We start from the raw sequence: 19433 nt of genomic DNA on the forward strand, positions 1-19433 counted from the left end.
TCAACATATACATTATTAGTCTATATTTCCTGCTGTTCAAAATTCAAATCCAAGCTAGAATATTTGCATTTCCTGAAGAAAATGCAAGTGAGGATGCAGATGCTGGCCCACGTCGCATTGCATTAGCTTAGCATTAGTTAGCATTAGCATAAACTTGTATTAGCACTAGTATTAGCTAGTGTTAATTAGCATCAGCATTAGCATCAGCCAGCATTAGTAATAGCTAGCATTAGTATTAATTAGCTAACAATAGCATTAAGTAGCATTAGCATTAACCTTAGCATCAGCATCAGCCTAACCCAGCAAAAGCATGAACCTAGCATTAGCACTAACCTAGCATCAGTCTAGCATTAGCATTAACCTAGCTTTAGCGTCAACCTAGTGTTAGCATTAAACTAGTGTTAGCATTAACCTAGCATTAGCATTAATCCAGCATTAGCATTAGCCTAATGTTAACATTAGCCTAGCATTGGCATTAACCGAGCATTATCATCAGCCTAACCTTAGCATTAGCCTAGCAATATCATTAAACTAGAATTAGCACTAACCTAGCATAAGCATTAACCTAATGTTAGCATTAGTCTGCGTTAATATTAATCTAGCGTTGGCATTAGCCTAATGTTAACATTAACCTAGCATTAGCAATAACCCAGCATTAGCTGAAAATTAGCAATAAGGTTGAAATGTGTTGAAGGTAGTAGCTAAACATGCTAAAGGTAAAACGGTCAAAATCAGTTGAAGAATGGCTGGGGATGAATGGCTTAATATTGCCAATAGAAATGAATGGGTAACAAAACATTTAATAAGTCAAAAAGTTTAAAAGTTACGAACTATATAAAAGTGATAGCATACATTTTGGGAACTTTCTGAATTTTTTGATAGCGTAGTCGTCAAAATCGGACAAATGGTGTAGGAGGAGTTAACAGTTTCTATTCCACCCCATTTTCTCTTTTTGGAGCATTGATTGGGACTCATTATCAATCTCCATTTAAGTCAACATTAAATGTACAGTAAATGTGCTCATATTTGGCCTGGTAACTCAATGCTAGGGATGGGACGATACAATACAATAGACAAGATCATGAAATAATATTTTTAGGAAGGAAAAAAACCCAAAAAGATGACAGTTACAGTATATTAGACTTTAATTCTGGACATACTAACATTTTTTTTTTTTTTTAAATTGAATTTTGGAATTGTTAATTCATGTAACATATAACAAAAAAAGTTATTTAAAAAAACTGTTTTATTGAACAGGTAATTGCATGTTGTATGTTACAGCAGCTACAAAAGCAGAGAAAAAACATCATTTACAGCAGCATCATCATCGTGTATGCATACAGTACTGGTCAGATGTCTGCAAGCTGCACATCCAGTGTCTGATTTAACAAAATGTAACGTTCCGTGAAACTAGGCAACTTCAAACTTGGTAAAAAGAAAGATATAGTTCATACACACATTATTATTTTTTCTTTAAGTTTGATCAACAAAAAAAAAAAAAAAAGTGCATTTAAAAAGCAATACTGTGTATCTGACCAAACATCAGACATGTCACTGATGTAACAGTAAGTCAACAACCCACAAGGCCATGTTATCATCATCATCATCTCATCACATCTCAGCAACAACAGGGGCAATGTGTTCTTTGTGTTGTTGATGGGATCTGATGAAGGGGGGTGTGGGGGGGTGTGGGGGGGTTGCTTGCTACTACTTAGGGTCCACACACAGGGTGCAGTCCGGCCTCAGGTCCGCCTCCCTTTCCATCTGAATGGTGACAGAGTGGAAGTTAAAGTTGGAAAAACAGGCCTGTGTCATTTCTCTGAGGACAGTCTGAGCATCCACTGAATCATCTGTGAGAAGAGGACAGAGGGAATCGTTAAAAACCTTGGGCTAAACCAGCTATTCTCAACTGGTGGGTCGGGACCCAAAAGTGGGTCGCGGACCTGTACTCAGTGGGTCGCAAACAGCTGGTGAAAAATAAATAAATACTTAGTCTCTCATGTTGGACTTGTCTTTTATTTTCAAAAAAACTTTTCTTTTGACAGACATCCTGTGAAATTCATGCTGCACTGGAAAATACCATATATAGATTTATGTATTAAAAAGAGAATGTGTGTTTTCAACAGCTATTTTTGAAAAGCGTGGGTCATGATTAAATGGCCGTGGAAAAATGTGGGTCCCAGGGTGAGACCAGTTGTGAACCCCTGAGCTAAACATCTATAAAACAGTCTAAAACCACTCTCCTATGTGCAATATGTAAATTAAACTTAGGTGAAATTTATTTATTATTATTTTTTGTTTGTAAAAAAAAAATAAAAAATTTCAATCTGACTCTGGGACATGCACAATAATTTTGTTGTACCTGTTCTTTTTTGGCATGTGCATATGGTAATAAACTTTATTCTATTCTATTCTATGATTTATACCATCACTAATTAATTATTCATGCTTACTTCTTATGATTCTACTGTATTGTGTTAATGAACGAGTGCCAGCGTTTACCATGACGTTGACAACTAATGCCTCTGACCATTTTCAAATAATTCAGTAAAACTCGTAAACCTAAAACTCTAATATCTGGATGATTATAATATATGATGCAATGATATAATCTGTGCTCGAAATCGCATATTAACGTCAGGGTTGAGGTCATTAATAAATGTAATTGTGTCATAATCAAAATTATGGCGTAGTAAAAATCTGTTGCTGTCAATCAAATAATTAAATTGTAATTGAGTTCAGATAATTTACTTTGTAACTGTAATTGCCATGAAAATTCTAGAAAAATTGTCAACTATAATTTAACGCAAAACTGGGGAACCATGTTACAGTTCTATGTACAGTTCTACACACATGTAGTTAACAATTAATAAAATATCTTTAACATCAAGCGTTCCCACATTTTAAAAAAATAAAAATAGAGGCGTATACTGGCACATAAAAGACTCAGATGCCCACACCAAAAATATTAGGATAGAATAATAAATAGGAAATAAATTACATGATAGATATTTGTTTTTAATATGTTTTACAGCTGATTTAGGACCCGTTATCATAAGAGATGCTAACAGAAAGCTAACACAAGAGGAACGTTAACTTTTATTAGGTTATTAATTTCAGGCTCAGTAATTTAGATTAATTGTAATTTAACTTTAGTAATTCAGAACGTAATTGTGATTGACATTCTGAGGATAAAAAAAATCATCGTAATTGAATTGTAATTGGAAAAAATGCTGGTCACTGCAATCGTAATTGAATTGTGATTGAACATGGATAATTGAAAACATAATTGTAACTGAAAAATGTAATTGACCCCAACCCTACTACTCATACTAAGTTTGACGTCAAAATGAGTATGTACTGTAGTGCGTTCCAATTGGATAGTATGGAAAGATTTAGTGCGCAAAAAATACCCTGATGTATACTGTATTTGGACATTTTCCAAGTATGGACGATGGGCACACTAATCATATTCAACCGCCCCATGATGCATTGCGAGCGGCTTCAAGCTTCAAGAAATCACGGTAAGAATGACATAAAAAGGAAAACTCTTCTATGGATCTGTCTACGGGACTCCACATCCCACAATGCAATGCACAAAACTGTTTAGAGTGGAGAATGGAGATCAAAACAAAGTTTCAAGCAGCAATTTATAACTTTTACCTCTTTTTTCTAACAAATTGTCTTTGATTTATTGACCTATGAGACTTACACTGTTTTTATCTGATAAAAAAGTATCATCCCTAATGGCTTTAAAGAAAAAGGCTCTTTGTTACTGTAACCATGCAGATAAATATGACAAAATGCTCTTTAGAAATGAAAAATATATTGGAAAGACAGTAATTTCCAAGAACTCAAAACTTAGTAAATCATGCATCATTACCAAACAGTGATTTCCTTCCTCACCTATTGCTACATGTGCAGTTAACACTGCCTGGTTCATGGTGAGAGCCCAGATGTGCAGGTTATGAACAGCTGTGACTCCCTTCACAGACAACAGCTGCTCTCGCACAACGTTGTAGTTCACTCCTGCTGGTGTACCTGATGGAAACAAAATATTAAACACTTAAGGAAATCTGATGTATCTCAAAACAAGTTCCTTAATGACAGCCTCACCTTCCATCAGGACAACGAGGATGTCTCGCATGATGGTGAAGGTGGTGCAAAGAACCAGAAGTGAGAAGAGGAAGGTGCAGATGGGGTCGGCGATCTTATATTCAGGCTGGAACATTGAGAACAAGTCAGAAAAAAAGATCATCATTAGACCTGGTCGTCGTCTGTAGATGAGCTGATTTTAATTAGTTCCCCAAAAACGTTGCTAACAGCCTGATAACAAAAGAATGTGTAACTATCTAATAGTGTTGCTCACATGCTATTTGAAAGACAACGAGAATCAAGTCTATTTTATAGATGAGAGGCTGATAATGTAGGAAAAAAGAACACCCCGGGGGAAAGGTTGCACCATGTGATTGGCAATAGGGACAACAGCAGTCCTGCTGCAAATAAATCTATCTTTGTGTTGCTCCACATCGCTGAAGGGAACGTTTGTTTGGAGCAAAGCATGAGAGCAAAGGTGAAAATTAAGCCGGAAATATTTATTCTAATTCAATGATGCACTGGAAACAAGAGCACTTAAAGAGCACAAACCTAGGCCAAGCACCAGATCTCCTCTTTGTCAGATATTGGCAGTTATCTGCATCAGTTTATCCTGATCATGGTACCGTGATCATTCACACTTTAAAGGCTTGGAAGAAATGTCTATCCCCATTAATAACAATACAGAAAAATCACGATGAAATTCGCAATCCAAATCCGATTTAAATGATCCCACCTCCGTGGGGTAATTCAGGAAAGACAAAACTGACTGTAGGTTTTTGAAAAATCGGTGAATTACAAACCAAAATATGAATTTTTGAAATTTCAACAATAATGAGGGATTTTAGATGTTTCAAATTGATTTTTAAATCAGGATATTGATCTGGATCCAATTAAAAAATTAATGGAATATTCCATGGCGTAAAGTCTGTCTTTGGTTAAAATCTCGTCAAAATTCAGTAAGTACTTTTTGACGTAATCCTGCCAACAAGACAAACAAATAAACATATTTATTTATAGTCCACTTTTTGGAGCAATTTTGTGTGTATTTTTGCTGTAGTTTTATGTATTTGTGGAGTAATTTTGTGTGTATTTTTTGTGCATTTTTGATGTAAGTTTTGCATATTTTTATATCATTTTATGTATTTAGAGTCATTATGTGCATTTGGTTAAAATCTTGTCAAAATTCGCTAACAGACAAACAAACAAATAAACAAATGCCAGTAAAAGTAAGTATTTTTCAATTACACAAAACTTTGTAATTCTTTGGTTTTGTCGGTGATATTTACTTCAAAACAGGACAAACTAAATGATCCAGCATTTATATTAATTTTAAGAAAATTGTCTTCTTTTCAGTTCTACTTTTGACTTAAGTACCTTTATTTCTGTTCTTTGGTTTGTTTTCAAATTTCATCATCGATTTTTTTTAAAATTATTTAATTTGAGTTCCGGTAATGGTGGATGAGGAGTAGACACGTTTTCTCCCGCTCCTGAACTCATTGCATTATATCTCTAGAATTACCCCTTTTTAATTGGAAAACACCGTAAGCATTGATGTTTTGACACTGAAATGACTTCCAGGACAGCAAAACAACAGCAGCTTCGGAAGGATTCTCTGCCCAAGGATAGCACGATGGATGGCAGTGTTACAATGGCCGCGCTCACTGGCCTACTGGAGGAGCATAGGGCTGCCTTGTCCGTGGAATTTAGAACCACTATCTCTGCACTAGAGTCAAAGCTGGACATTGTGCAAACTACCCTGAACGCTCACGGGCAGAGCATCTCATCACTGGAAGCTAATGCGAACTTGGTGAGCGATCGTTTGGACTCGTTGGAGACTAAGTGTGCAGAGCTAACTGCTAGCAATGCTAAGCTAAAAGCCAAAGCCGCGGATTTGGAGTCACGTAGCCGGCGGAATAACATCCGCATTGTGGGGCTGCCAGAGTCAATCGAGGGCCCTCAACCAACGACCTTTTTTGCCTCCCTTCTGCACGAGCTTATGGGAAAGGATACTCTGCCAACCCCCCCTGTTTTGGATCGTGCGCATCGATCCCTGGCCCCAAAGCCGAAGCAAGGCGAAAGACCAAGGCCAGTGATAATCAGGTTTCACAGTTTTCAGACTAAGGAGAGAGTGATTCGAGAGGCCCGGAAAAGAAGATCTGACATGCAGTATCTTGGTAAGCCCATCGGACTTTATGAAGACTACACCCTCGAGGTGATGGAGCAGCGGGTCGCATACCGGGACGTCATGCAGCAGCTGTATAAGCGGGGGCTGAAACCTTCACTTTTCTACCCGGCCAAGCTTCTGATCACTACGGAGGGAGGGGAAAGACTGCGGCTGCCGTCCGTGAAGGATGCTGAAGAATACCTTGCTGCCAAGCATTCTTAGTGAGATCTGCACAGGACACACTGAAGTTTTTTTTTTTTTCCCCTCTTTTCTCTTTTCATTACTAATGCGGTGTTGACCTGCTGAGCTTTCCCACCTGGTGGCGGGAATCGGTACTGAAGCTCAGTTCATTTAATTTACTGGGTGTTGTACTTTTCCAGGTCTGCTTTGCCCAGTATATGCTTTTCACAAATATACATTTTCAGGAGGAATGTTATCTCTCTCTATATATATCTACACTATTTTACAGATTCAATGGTGAATTAATATACATATACTGATTGAATATTTCATTTTGCAGATAACCTGTTAATCCATTCATGTATAATGTTATTACCTGCACATTCCAAGTTCTACATCTTACGAACACTTTAAGCAGCTATTTTATACTAATTTTGACACGATTACCTCTTCAATTTATATATTTATTTAATTTCTATTTTATTACATTATATTTTGGATGTTATAATATTTAGTTCTTACCGTGGAAACCTTGTTGCCTTAGATGGGCTTAATTTCACACTCGCTGCTAAGCAGTTGCTATACCTTGTTCTAGGGGTTCATTCTCTGTATGTTCCCTGCTGCAATGGGAGCGGGAGTGACTGGAGCCGGAGTGACCGGAATAGGAGGAAGAGTTTTGTATCTTGTACGATACAGGAGTTTTGTTTTCCCAAGGGACTTACTTGTTTTGAATGAATGTGTGTGTATGTCTTTGGGAGTCCAGTTTTTTGTATTGTGCCCCCCCTCCCCCCCCCCCCACTTTTTTTTTCTTTTTTTTTTTTTTTTTTTTTTTTTTTTCTTTTTTTTCTTTTCTTTTTACAGCTCGTTCAGCCAACTCTGAAGGTCCATTTTGATGTCTGGTAGGACTATCCGCTTTGTTTCATGGAATGTCAAGGGAATGAACAATGTTGTCAAGGCCAACAAGGTAATATCGCACCTACAACACCTTAGGGGGGATCTGTGCTTCTTACAGGAAACTCACCTTCGCAATTCTGAAATTTCTCGTTTGAAAAGAGCTTGGATGGGTCACGTGTTTCACTCTGGTTTTACTGAGAGGGTGAGGGGTGCTGCGATTGTTATACACAGGGACATCACTTTTGAACCGTCTGTCACTATATGTGATCCTAATGGACGCTTTGTTATAGTCTCGGGCAAATTGCAGAATACTCCTGTGGTTCTGGCTTCGGTGTATGCTCCCACATGGGACGACGAAAAATTTATATCCAAATTTTTTTCCTCTCTGCCTAATCTATCAGACCATCTCATCATTATTGGGGGTGATTTTAATCTGTTGCAGGATACAACTCTTGATAAATCATCTACAAAACAGACCACACTAACAAAATCGGCTGCCACCTTGAAATTTCATACTGACCAATTGGGACTGGTGGACCCTTGGAGGACCAGGTTCCCTTCTAATAAGGAGTTCTCCTTTTTCTCTCACGTTCACCGTACCTACTCGCGAATTGATTTTTTCCTGGTGGATAATAAGCTTTTGCACAATACTGTTGCCTGTGAATATCACAGTATAGTAATTTCCGATCATGCCCCTACATCAGTTGACATTTCTTTTTCCCCCTGCAGACAGACTCACAAATTCTGGAAATTTAATTCACAGTTGCTTTCGGAAGCTAAATTCAAAGATTTTCTTACTAAAGAAATAAATTTCTTCTTTGAAATTAATGACACGCCTGATATCAGCAGTGATATACTGTGGGATTCCTTCAAGGCTTATCTACGTGGGCAGATAATTTCATTTGTATCCCATTTTAAAAAAACAGAACTCTCTAAATTAAAAGAATTATCAGATAGAATACATATTTTAGATGCTGAATATGCCACTAACCCTTCAGCCGCATTGTATAAGGAAAGGTTGCAGTTACAATCCCAACACGATTTATTGTCAACCAGTAAAGTGGAGATTCAGCTTTTACAAACAAAGCAAAGCTTCTTTGAACAAGGTGACAAACCTGGCAAACTTTTGGCATACCAAGCCCGAGCCGCCAGTGCCTCTAGACATATACCCAAAATAATGTCTCCGAATGGGTCAATCACAATGGATCCCATGGAAATATGTAATACCTTTTCTTGTTACTACTCGACACTTTACTCATCTGAGATCTCCTCTTGTATTTGGTCAAAGCATAATTCTCTGGACTGTTTACCATACCCTCAAGTAGACAATGATGTATTTAATAATCTGGGAGCCCCCATAGCAGTTGCCGAGGTCCTAGAGGCTATCAGCTCTTTACAAAGCTCCAAATCTCCTGGACCGGACGGATACTCCACAGAATTTTTTAAAACGTTTTCCAACATGCTAGCTCCTATATTGGTGAGGGTATTTAATGATGCGTTCACAAATGGGAGACTACCTTCTACATTTTCGGAAGCATCAATAACCTTGCTGCTTAAGAAGGACAAAGATCCCCTCCATTGTGGCAGTTACAGGCCCATTTCACTCCTCAATGTTGACTTTAAAATTTTATCCAAAGTACTCGCCACTCGCCTTCAGAAGGTCACTCCAACTCTAATAAACCCAGATCAGACAGGCTTCGTCTCTGGGAGACAGTCTTTTCATAATACTAGAAGGTTGTTAAACATTATATGCTCCTCATCAGACTGTAATCCAGCCGAAATCATTTTATCACTAGACGCAGAGAAAGCATTTGACCGTGTGGAATGGGGCTACCTGTTCACTATTTTACATAAATTTGGTTTCAACCCTAACTTCATATCATGGATTAAGCTTCTTTACACCTCCTCCGTGGCTAGTATTAATATTAATGGAATAAAATCAAAATCATTTTCCTTATTCCGTGGCACCCGGCAGGGATGTCCTCTTTCTCCGTCCCTGTTCGCTCTTGCAGTTGAACCCTTAGCCCTATGGCTTCGTAACGAAAGGAAATTTGAAGGGATTTCTAGATTTGGTATCTCTCACAAACTATCCCTATATGCAGATGACCTTCTGCTTTATGTCGCCAACCCAGCCTCATCCATCCCTGCTATCTTAGATATTTTAGAACAATTCAGAGGGTTGTCTGGCTATAAAATTAACCTGCACAAAAGTGAGTACCTTCCAATTAACTCCTCTGCAGAGAACCTCCCATCCTCCCTTTTTTCATTTAGAAAGGCGACCCAAGGATTAAAATACCTTGGCATTATTGTGACGAAATCACTCTCCGAATTATTTGCTAAAAATTTCATACCACTACTCGAACGCTGTAAATCGGACCTCGCTAGGTGGTCTACTATCCCCTTGTCTCTTGTGGGACGTGTCAATCTAATCAAGATGACAGTTCTTCCCCGTTTTCTTTATATTTTTGACCATGTCCCGGTATTCGTCCGCAAATCTTTTTTTTCCACCCTTGATCAGTTGATTAATTCATTTTTATGGTGTAACAAACGAGCTCGCATAAAGAGGTCGACTCTCCAACTTCCCAAATCCCTTGGAGGTTTGGCCTTACCGGACCTTCGTCGTTACTACTGGGCTAGCAATGTCAATAAAGTCCTTTTCTGGAACGTTAAGGTTGCTCCCAAGGAGCGTCCTCTATGGGCCGTCATGGAACTAGCCTCCTCACCTAACGCATTATGGTCAATCGTTTGCTCACAGTTACCCCTACCAACCAAACGTGTAGCACAGAACACTGTTGTTTCTGAGACCTTAAAAATTTGGAGTCAATTTAGGAAACAATTTGGTCTACATTCCTTATCGAAATTAGCCCCAGTCTTCCGAAACCCTTTATTCCTCCCATCCTGCTCCGACCTTGCATTTGAATCTTGGTCAAACAAGGGTCTACAGACCCTTGAAGACCTCTATATTGATGGTGTTTTCCCTTCATTCGCAGACTTGTCAAGAAAATTCACTCTCCCTCAGTCTCATTTATTTCGTTTTTTCCAGATCCGGCATTTTTTGCAAAACCGGTTCCCTCACTTTCCCAATTGCCCCCTTGAGACCTTGATGGATTCCCTTCTTCGTCTAAAAATAACGCAGAAGTCCCTAACTTCAATCTTATATGATTCAATTTTTAGAATGAACCCGACCTCCCTGGATTCCCTGAGAGCTGTCTGGGATCGAGATCTCCAGATAACTATATCTGATGAACAATGGAGCCGTATCCTTAATCTCGTTCACACATCCTCAATATGCGCTAGGCACAAACTCCTACAGTGCAAGATCCTGCACAGGAGCCACTTCACCAATGCAAGGTTAGCTAGGATTTATCCAGATAGAGCGGACTCCTGTAACAGATGTAAACTCGGACCAGCTGATCACATGCACATGTTTTGGTCGTGCCCCAAACTTTTAGAATTTTGGCGTGCCGTTTTCGACACGTTGGGAATGATCCTTAGCCGCACAGTAAACCCTGACCCTCTCGTCGCTCTTTTTGGATTGCCCCCATCACTTGATTGGCCTAAAACCTCACAACATATTATTGCTTTCACTACCTTGCTTGCGAGGAGGCTCATCCTCCTCAAATGGACGCATGCATCCCCACCTACACATAATAGATGGATTCAGGAGATTTTGCGATGTGTGGGACTTGAGAAAATCAGATTCTCCCTGAATGGTTCCTTACAGGTCTTTTATAAAATCTGGCGACCTGTTTTACGACATATAGATACTTTGCACATTGAAGCTGAAACACAATGAACTGAGTTGCTGATTGTCCTATTTATTTATTCATTTGATTTTCTTTTTACTCCTTGTTTTAATTTTGTTGTTGTGAAAATTTTTTTTTTTTTTTTTTATAACTGTAATTATTTAACCCCTGACTTGTGATTGTCTTGTCCACCTTGTTGTTTGTGGTGTGAATGGCCGTGATTGAATGATTTGTCTCGTTAGGGAAGGGTGACTTGTCCTTTAATGCTCCCTGGATTTATGTTGTGTTCTACTGTAACAAGTTTGATCCAATTGTGGGGTTACCACTGATGCACATCTGGTATATTGTTGCGTTGTACCTTCCCAATGTAAAAGCCAATAAAAAAATATTTGATAAAAAAATTATTTAATTTCACCACCTTTAACCTAAATAATTAGAACAAAAAGCAATTTGGCGATTTTTGAAATATTTTCAGGTTTAAAAGACATTAGTTAAATTTTTAACGTAACTGAACTTTGTATGCTTTTTGTTTAGTTTATTAAATCAATCAAATCATTTTTGACTTGTATATATAGCACTTAACATGCAAACAAATGCATTTTCACCAAACTGTAGCTGTAGATGTAGCCATAAATATGAATTTATTCCTAATACAGTGAATAAAACACTAGTGCACGTTCTGTCCAAATCCTTTTCCTCTCATCAGGTCCGTAGTTTGTGATCCGTTAACATATTTCATAACCCCTCCTTGACCTTATTTGAACTGATAATCAGGTGGGAAAAAAAGAGAAGTCACCTTGAAGAAGATAATGATGGCGCTGACGAGCACGCTGAAGCTCTGCAGCAGATCTCCGACCACGTGCACAAACGCTGCTCTCACACTCGCATTGGCCTGAGCGGACCTCCCCTCTGACACACAACAAAGTTTACTGAATAAACTGCATTATTTCATAACAGGATCAAAGATTTGTCATGATGTGAAACAGCCAAATAATGTGCATTAGCGATGACTCACTGTGATTGGTGTGGTTTTGCTCCATGTCTGCGTATTCCTCGTTTGAGTGGTCGCTGATCGGGACGTGAATCTTCTCGTTCTTCGGACCATGACTGTGTCCGTGTGAGCTGAGCCCGCCGTGGCTGTGGCCGTGACCCGACTGATGAAGGGTGAACGCCATTCTACGAAGACGAGAAGGAAGTGTGAGGACTTTGGTTGACTGATTGATTTAGGCAAGGCAAATTCATTTGTGTAGCGCATTTCATACACAAGGCAACCTAATATGCTTTACATGATCAAAAAGTGCAACAGAAAACATCCAACAGCTTAAACATCATTTTAAGAACATTAAAATCAGCAGTAAAAACTTTTAAAATGATCAGTAAAAACATTTCAAATCAGCAACAAACACATCACATCAACAACAATATGTCAGGTTCTGTTTGTTATTTAGCCCTTGGGGTCCTCTTTAAGTTATTCTGTGTCTTCGTTTATTCGGTTTGAGTCTGGTCATTTGTTTAACTCTTGTCTGTGTTTCAGGTATTCCTGCTTGTGGCTCCACCCCCCAGTGACGTCTGTGTGCTTGGTTGGTGACTGTCATGTTTTCACCCAGGTGTGGCCCATTCCCAATCAGGCCTCCTCCACTAGGCAGGGTGAACGCTATGCATCCATCCTGCCTCCATTTCTCCTTGCATTTGGGTCCACATCTCCACTCAGCCGTGACACAACGAAACAGCCAACACACTGTGACCAAGCACTCAGCTAAATAGTGGAGGAGGCCTGATTGGGAATGGGCTCCACACTGCGGACTCCTGCTCCTCGGCCTCGCCGCCTCATGGGAGGCCGCCGGAACTGTTTCGGGACTCAGGAACGCTAGCCTGACAGCTAGGGGACTCAGGAACGCTAGCTTGACAGCTAAGACAAACTGGAACGCTAGCCTGACAGCTAGAACAAACTGGGACGCTAGCCTGACAGCTAGGACAAACTGGGACGCTAGCCTGACAGCTAGGACAAACTGAGATGCTAGCCTGACAGCTAGGACAAACTGAGACGCTAGCCTGACAGCTAGGACAAACTGGGACGCTAGCCTGAGAGCTAGGACAAACAGGGACGCTAGCCTGGCAGATAGGAGAAACAGGGACGCTAGCCTGGCAGCTAGGAGAACCAGGGACGCTAGCCTGGGAGCTAGGAGAACCAGGGACGTTAGCCTGGGAGCTAGGAGAACCAGGGACGCTAGCCTGGGAGCTAGGACAAACAGGGACGCTAGCCTGGAAGCTAGGGGAAACAGGGACACTAGCCTGGAAGCTAGGGGAAACAGGGACACTAGCCTGGAAGCTAGGGGAAACAGAGACGCTAGCCTGGGAGCTAGAACAAACAGGGACACTAGCCTTTTTGTTGTTGTTGTCCATGCAGTGACAGTTAATTTTCCCTCTTAAGTTAAGTTAAGTCTCAGCACTTTCATTAAATAGTTTCTCACTATAAAACAAAATAAAATCTCAATGTGAAATACATGGTTTTTTTAAATGATAAATTCATAATAAATACATATTCTAGGTCTAGTTTTGTGTAAATATTCCCATTTTTCCGTACCAGTGGATTTTTTCTTCAAAGGATTGGATGTGATGCTAAGTATGCTAAAGCTAACTCTAATCTCATGTACAAATAATCCACTAAATCATCTGTCTGCACGTGTTTTTGACTCACATTAAATTGGCCACCACAGCACAGCTGGAGGTGATGAGCATGATGTCGCCTTCGATGGTGTAATCGTCACTGACGACCCGATCCACAGCCAGGTAGACCAGAACTCCAGTCACCAGCCAGATGGTGATAATGGACAACAGCGCCCCCAGGATCTCTGCCAAGGTCACGAGATGGAAAAGAAAACAAGAAATCCATTCAATTGCTTTAATACAAAGATTTTATAGCATTTGTAATATTGGTTGAAAAATAATTAAATCAGCAGTGGTTAAAACGTTGACAAAGGACATTTTGGGTGAATTTCTAGGTGAACTTAAGCTCTGGAATTTGGGAAATATTCCAAAATATAAAAATTACATGGGAATTACTTGTTGGAATAGCTAACTAATCGTACTATATGTTTAGCACGATTTAGGGAAGTTTACTAGCCATAAATGACAATGAATACAGAAATGAAAAAGGATAAACTGAAATTTTAAGCCTCTACATATTTAAACCAAAGGGAAAATCTTGAGTCAGAACAGCCTCAGGCTAAAGCACATCACATGCCCTGATGCCACGACTTCTTATCTAACCTCATCTCAGATGAATGGCTAGAAACAATGTGTCTTCTTAAAAAAACATCTCACCAAAGAAACAGGAAAAGCATTTTCAATATCCAAATCAGGGACTTAAAAAGGTAGTTACCAGTGTTTGGAACAACGGCGTTTAAAATAACGTTAGGTAACGGTGTTATTTTTTTCCGTAAGGGGGTAATCTCACTGATTATAACGCCGTTAACGTTACTGAACATTAAATGCGGTGCGTTGCATGCATTGATTGAATAAACTGTCACCCGAAAGCACCCCTGGCTTCATACGCAGCCGTAGTGAAGAGGTGGGTTAAAAACAAGGTGAGCGACTATGACTGGGTAAGGCGGCGCCATGTTTCATGGTAGCCAATCAGAGCCAGTGTTTTTACACACACACACACACACACACACACAACCACTACAGACTTGATGAAGCAGCAGAGATGACGAGGGTGGAGCAGTCCGATGAAAAGTTGGCATTTTTAAGGTGGCGATAAAAAGGCAAGAACGTGCATGTGAAGTGTACATTATATCCAGGAGAGAAGACTTTGTCGACATCCGTTGTAAGCAACTCAAATTTAATGAAGCACCTCACAACAACACACGCATTTAAAAAAAAAAATCGGAATTCTTTGACATATAGCAACTTTTTTTTAACAGTAACGCAAATACTTACTTTCCTTGGTAATGAGTTACTTTAATTATGGAGTAATTCAATTACTAACTCAGTTACTTTTTGGAACAAGTAGTGAATAACTATAACAAATTACTTATTTTAAAGGAACGTTCCCAACACTGGTAGTTACACAATGGGATAAAACAGTTAATAACCAGAAGTTAATCTGTTAGTTTGTTGGAAGTTTGGAAATGAGCTTCAACTACATCACCTGGCAACACGAGCCCTGATAATATTTAGACATAAAGATGAAATGTATATTTATAGACAAACAAAAGCTTCCTGGTAAAAGTTCTATTCACTTGATGGCTCAGTGGGATGGAGGTCAACAACATGTCATCACACACAGACCAAATGAAACATTAAACATGAAAGAATCCCAGCGGTGTGAACAGTGAGTACCTGCACGGTGCCATCCAAAGCTCAGTTTGTGTGTGGCAGGTCTGGAGGAGAGCCACAGAGACACCAGGCTGATGATGAAGCTCATGAAATCCACCATGAGGTGAGCCGCGTCCGTCATCACCGCCAGACTGCCAGCAAGGTATCCACCTGTGGAGAGACACGCAACTGTTATTACTATTATATTACAGAAACAGGATTCTGACCTGGAGACACATTATTAACATTCAATGAAGCAATATCACTAATATTGCTTTTATACAACAGTTCTACAAGCACATTTTAGTTGTTAACAGTAATAAGTGAGAATAAATTATGATTTGTTTGTTTATTTAATAATTTGGCTCCAACAAAACAAGTTCTGATGAAATAAGGCCGGGTCTGGGGAACGTCTTTGAGCATGAATCAATAATGCTACAGACGTCTCGCAAAATATATATATATATATATATATATATATATATTAATTTCTTGAGTTTTCTAAAGTAATTCACTTGACCTGTATTTTGTTCCTGTTTTGTAGCATAAAAACGTTAATTGTGAGCGGCAAAAGAAGTACCAATGTATGTTGTCTGAAAGTGTGCATTGTATTTTAATTATCTCACAAAATGAAAATAAAAAAAATCTTATACAAATAAATAATATATTTTAGCATCATCTAAAATATCAGCATCAGTCATTTTAAAGTTTCTCCCAATTTCCGTTTAATTCCAATACATAATTTGCAAGAAAATTAAAATTCCCGAGCTTACGTTACCATGGTAATTCCCTTTTCAACCCTATTTATTATATGGAAACGCACAAATGAAGGGCCAAAGAAGTATTCTGTTTATGATCTACACATCTATGGACTCACCGAGGATCTCTCCGATCATAAAAATCAGACAGATGACGGCGACCACGTACAACCTCCTCCTGGCAACCTTCTTTTCCATCTCCCGGTCCTCTTGTGCTCGGCTGTTGTCATGGCAATGCTTGACGAGGCCGACGCCATCTTTCTTTTCCGTCTTCTGGTTCGGGACGCTGGCAAACAACACACACATCATCTGTTGATTTATCTGGAACAATTACATTCTTAGAACTTTTCTAAGAATCTGGGATTTTTTATAGAAATAGAAAAAAAAAAACAGTTTTTGAATAATCAGGTATTCCAAAAATACAGTCAGATCATTTTCATAGATAATAAAACACTCACGGGAAATTCCCATCAAAGCAAACCTTCTGATAAACAAATATTTACATTCAAATTGCATTTATTGCAAAAGAGTCATGCTTTTTGCCATAAGCAAATATTCGTTTTTTAATTTAGAATGACTAATAAATACATGACTAACTCTACAAGTCATCACAAATGTTTCCTGAATGGTGCTGCAGGCAATATTATTTAACTCTAAACCTTGTTACAGTAAGCGCAGGGCTAGCACAAAATTAGGCTACAAACATGTGGTAATCCTGAGTTAAGTTATTACTCAAGCAACACGCAACAAATGGAGTGAATGCACTGCTGAATATCTGTTTTTCTGTCTTTCTTTTGGCATTTTGTGTCATTTTAGGAGTAATTCCGTGTCGTTTTGTGTTCCTTTAGTCTCGTTCTTTCATTTTGTGTATTTCTGTGTGTTTTTTTTGTGTATTATTGTTGTCGTTTTATGTCATTTTGTGTGTTCTTCTGCTATTTCTTTCTATTTTCCTTTTCCTTTTGTCGTGTTTTTCCACCAGTTGACATTGTCGCCTCTAACGTCACTTGCACATAATTGTTAAAAAAAAACGAGATAAGATTACCTTTAGAGCTACTGTGTGGAGATTTAGGCCAAATACATACAAAACGTAATCAAAAGTAATTGAAGTAACCATTAACGAAAATGTAATCAGTTTACCTGGAGCACAAAAACACTTTGTTCTTCAAATGTATTGAATTCATTAAAACAGAATGGCTTGGATACACATTTAAAACTTGTTGCAAATATAAATAATTTTATTTTTAAAGGTTATTTAGATCAGTGTTTCTCAAATTGGGGTACGTGTACCCATAGGGGTACGCGATGGCACTACAGGGGGTACTTGAGGGTGAAATTACAAAATTAACAAACAAAAGCATTAAAAATATGTGGTTTTATGATGTTTATTTTGAGTTTAAAAATGATAAACATAATAAAAATGATGGGAATTATCTTGATTATAACATGAACTGAAACTATAGTTACAGTTACACACCAGGAGGGAGATGACCGGAAATAATAATAAATTAAAAAAACTATAGATATAAATATTTTTGGGGAGGCACTAAATACTGTTTCATTCAACTTATTTGGAAAATAATAAATAATAAAAGTGTGTAATCATCCATTCATTCCATTATTATGCTCTAAAGTTTGAGAACCACTGAATATAAATGATACTAGGGCTGGGCGATATGGACCGTGGATATACTTTATAAATCTCAATAGTTTTATTTCAAATGAAACCTGACCAGGAAGACAATTCTGGGTTAAATTGTATGATCCAAATGCATTATATTCGTCCTTTATTATTATCAGTTTGTATTGATACCAAATATCATATTTGGATTGACACATAACATTAATTTAGTACTGTATCTCATAAGATGAAAAAAATATTTCTATGCGTAATACAGATGATTCATCATGAATAAATCTTTGGTTGAGAATGGTAGAGAAAAGTTTAGATGATGGAAAAAAATAACATTAACAATTAGAGATAACTTGCAAAACATGAATAAAATTTTGTCTGACAATGGACTAAGTAGACGTCACAATTATATAATTTCAAATTTCATCAAAGGATGTGACATTTTTATTTATGCCATATTTATTTATTTTTTGTCTGTTTTGTGTTATATATATAAATATAAATCCAGTGTACTTTTGATAACTGTCTGTGAAAATGACTTTTTGTTTGTTAATTATTGCAATAAAGGATCAAAAAAAAAAAAAAAAAAAAAAGAAGATGCATCACGCAATGAACAAAATAACTTTCAAACTGGTGTTTATTATTTGACTTTTACTGTTTAAATTAAAAGCATTCCTTCATCCCAGCTTGTAGGATCTGACTCTACCTCAGTGCATTGACCTTGTGCACACCTCCCTGTGTGTGTGTGTGTGTGTGTGTGTGTGTGTGTGTTTCTTTCCCTTCATCCTCCATCAGGACTGACCTGATGACCTGAGTGCAGACTGAGTGCAGCTTTTGGATCGTGTGGAAAAGCAGCAGGTTTGGAATCAAAAGGAATGTGTGCAAAAAAAAAAAAAAAAAAAAAAAAAAAAAAGGCTTTGAAGAAAGAGATTCTAACCATTTCTCTTTCATTATAATATTCAACACAAATAAAATAAACTGTTTTCCTAAGTTTGTCAGACAGTTTACAAGCCTAAGTCTAAATATTGGGTAAGTAAAAAAAATAATAAAAAACAGTATGTGTGATGGGAATTAGGATGGATGAATGGATGGATGAATGGATGGATGAATGGATGGATGAATGGATGAATGGATGGATGAATGCTTACCTTCCTGTCATGCTGTAAATGTTCCTCGTGTCAGTGAGCAGGTGAATCTTCTCAGGCTCCTTTTTTCTAAACATTGTTGATGTTTCCACGCCCCCTCCCCAAAAAAAAGTTTAAAACTTGCTCAAAAGCAAATACTATTTAAAACAAACACTGAAAAACATTTATTCAGATGAATGTGCTGTTATGCAGAGGGAATCCTGTAGTGAAGTCCCGCTGGCGCAAACTGCTTTAATATGAGCCGCAGACATGTGACTCTATGTTTGCACCGTGTGCAAAAAAAAAAAAAAAAAACACACACACAAGGAGGATTCATCCGTCACACACTAATAAATACTTGATTGCATTGGAAGTGAGTGACTAATAATGACACTAAATAAACGTCACGGCCGCAGATTTACGTAGAACAGGTAGGAAGAAGCTGTTGTTGTGTTAGACCCGCCCATCTCTTTAAAACAGCCGGCACGGGCTGGCTGTGAAATCGAAGTAACCGTGCCG

The 19433-nt window shown here is 38.3% G+C and overlaps 1 protein-coding gene across 2 annotated transcripts; it reads right to left on the reverse strand.

Moving 5' to 3' along the window:
- Positions 1-1590: 1590 nt before the first annotated feature.
- Positions 1591-19088, reverse strand: LOC114472142 (zinc transporter 2-like). Of its 2 annotated transcripts, none has more exons than XM_028461266.1 (9): positions 18939-19088; positions 16280-16446; positions 15427-15573; positions 13781-13934; positions 12098-12258; positions 11879-11991; positions 4117-4222; positions 3907-4041; positions 1591-1764 (listed from the first exon to the last, which is right to left on the reverse strand). In XM_028461266.1, the coding sequence occupies exons 1-9, from the start codon at positions 19010-19012 to the stop codon at positions 1712-1714; spliced, it is 1110 nt and encodes a 369-aa protein (XP_028317067.1). In that variant the 5' UTR covers positions 19013-19088; the 3' UTR covers positions 1591-1711. The 2 variants fall into 2 exon arrangements, with proteins under 2 accessions (XP_028317067.1, XP_028317066.1); XM_028461265.1 differs by having other exon boundaries at positions 1591-1850.
- Between the last annotated feature and the right edge of the window lie 345 nt (positions 19089-19433).

Source organism: Gouania willdenowi, chromosome 11 (assembly GCF_900634775.1).
Source record: "Gouania willdenowi chromosome 11, fGouWil2.1, whole genome shotgun sequence".
In the NCBI taxonomy this organism is placed as follows: domain Eukaryota; kingdom Metazoa; phylum Chordata; class Actinopteri; order Blenniiformes; family Gobiesocidae; genus Gouania; species Gouania willdenowi.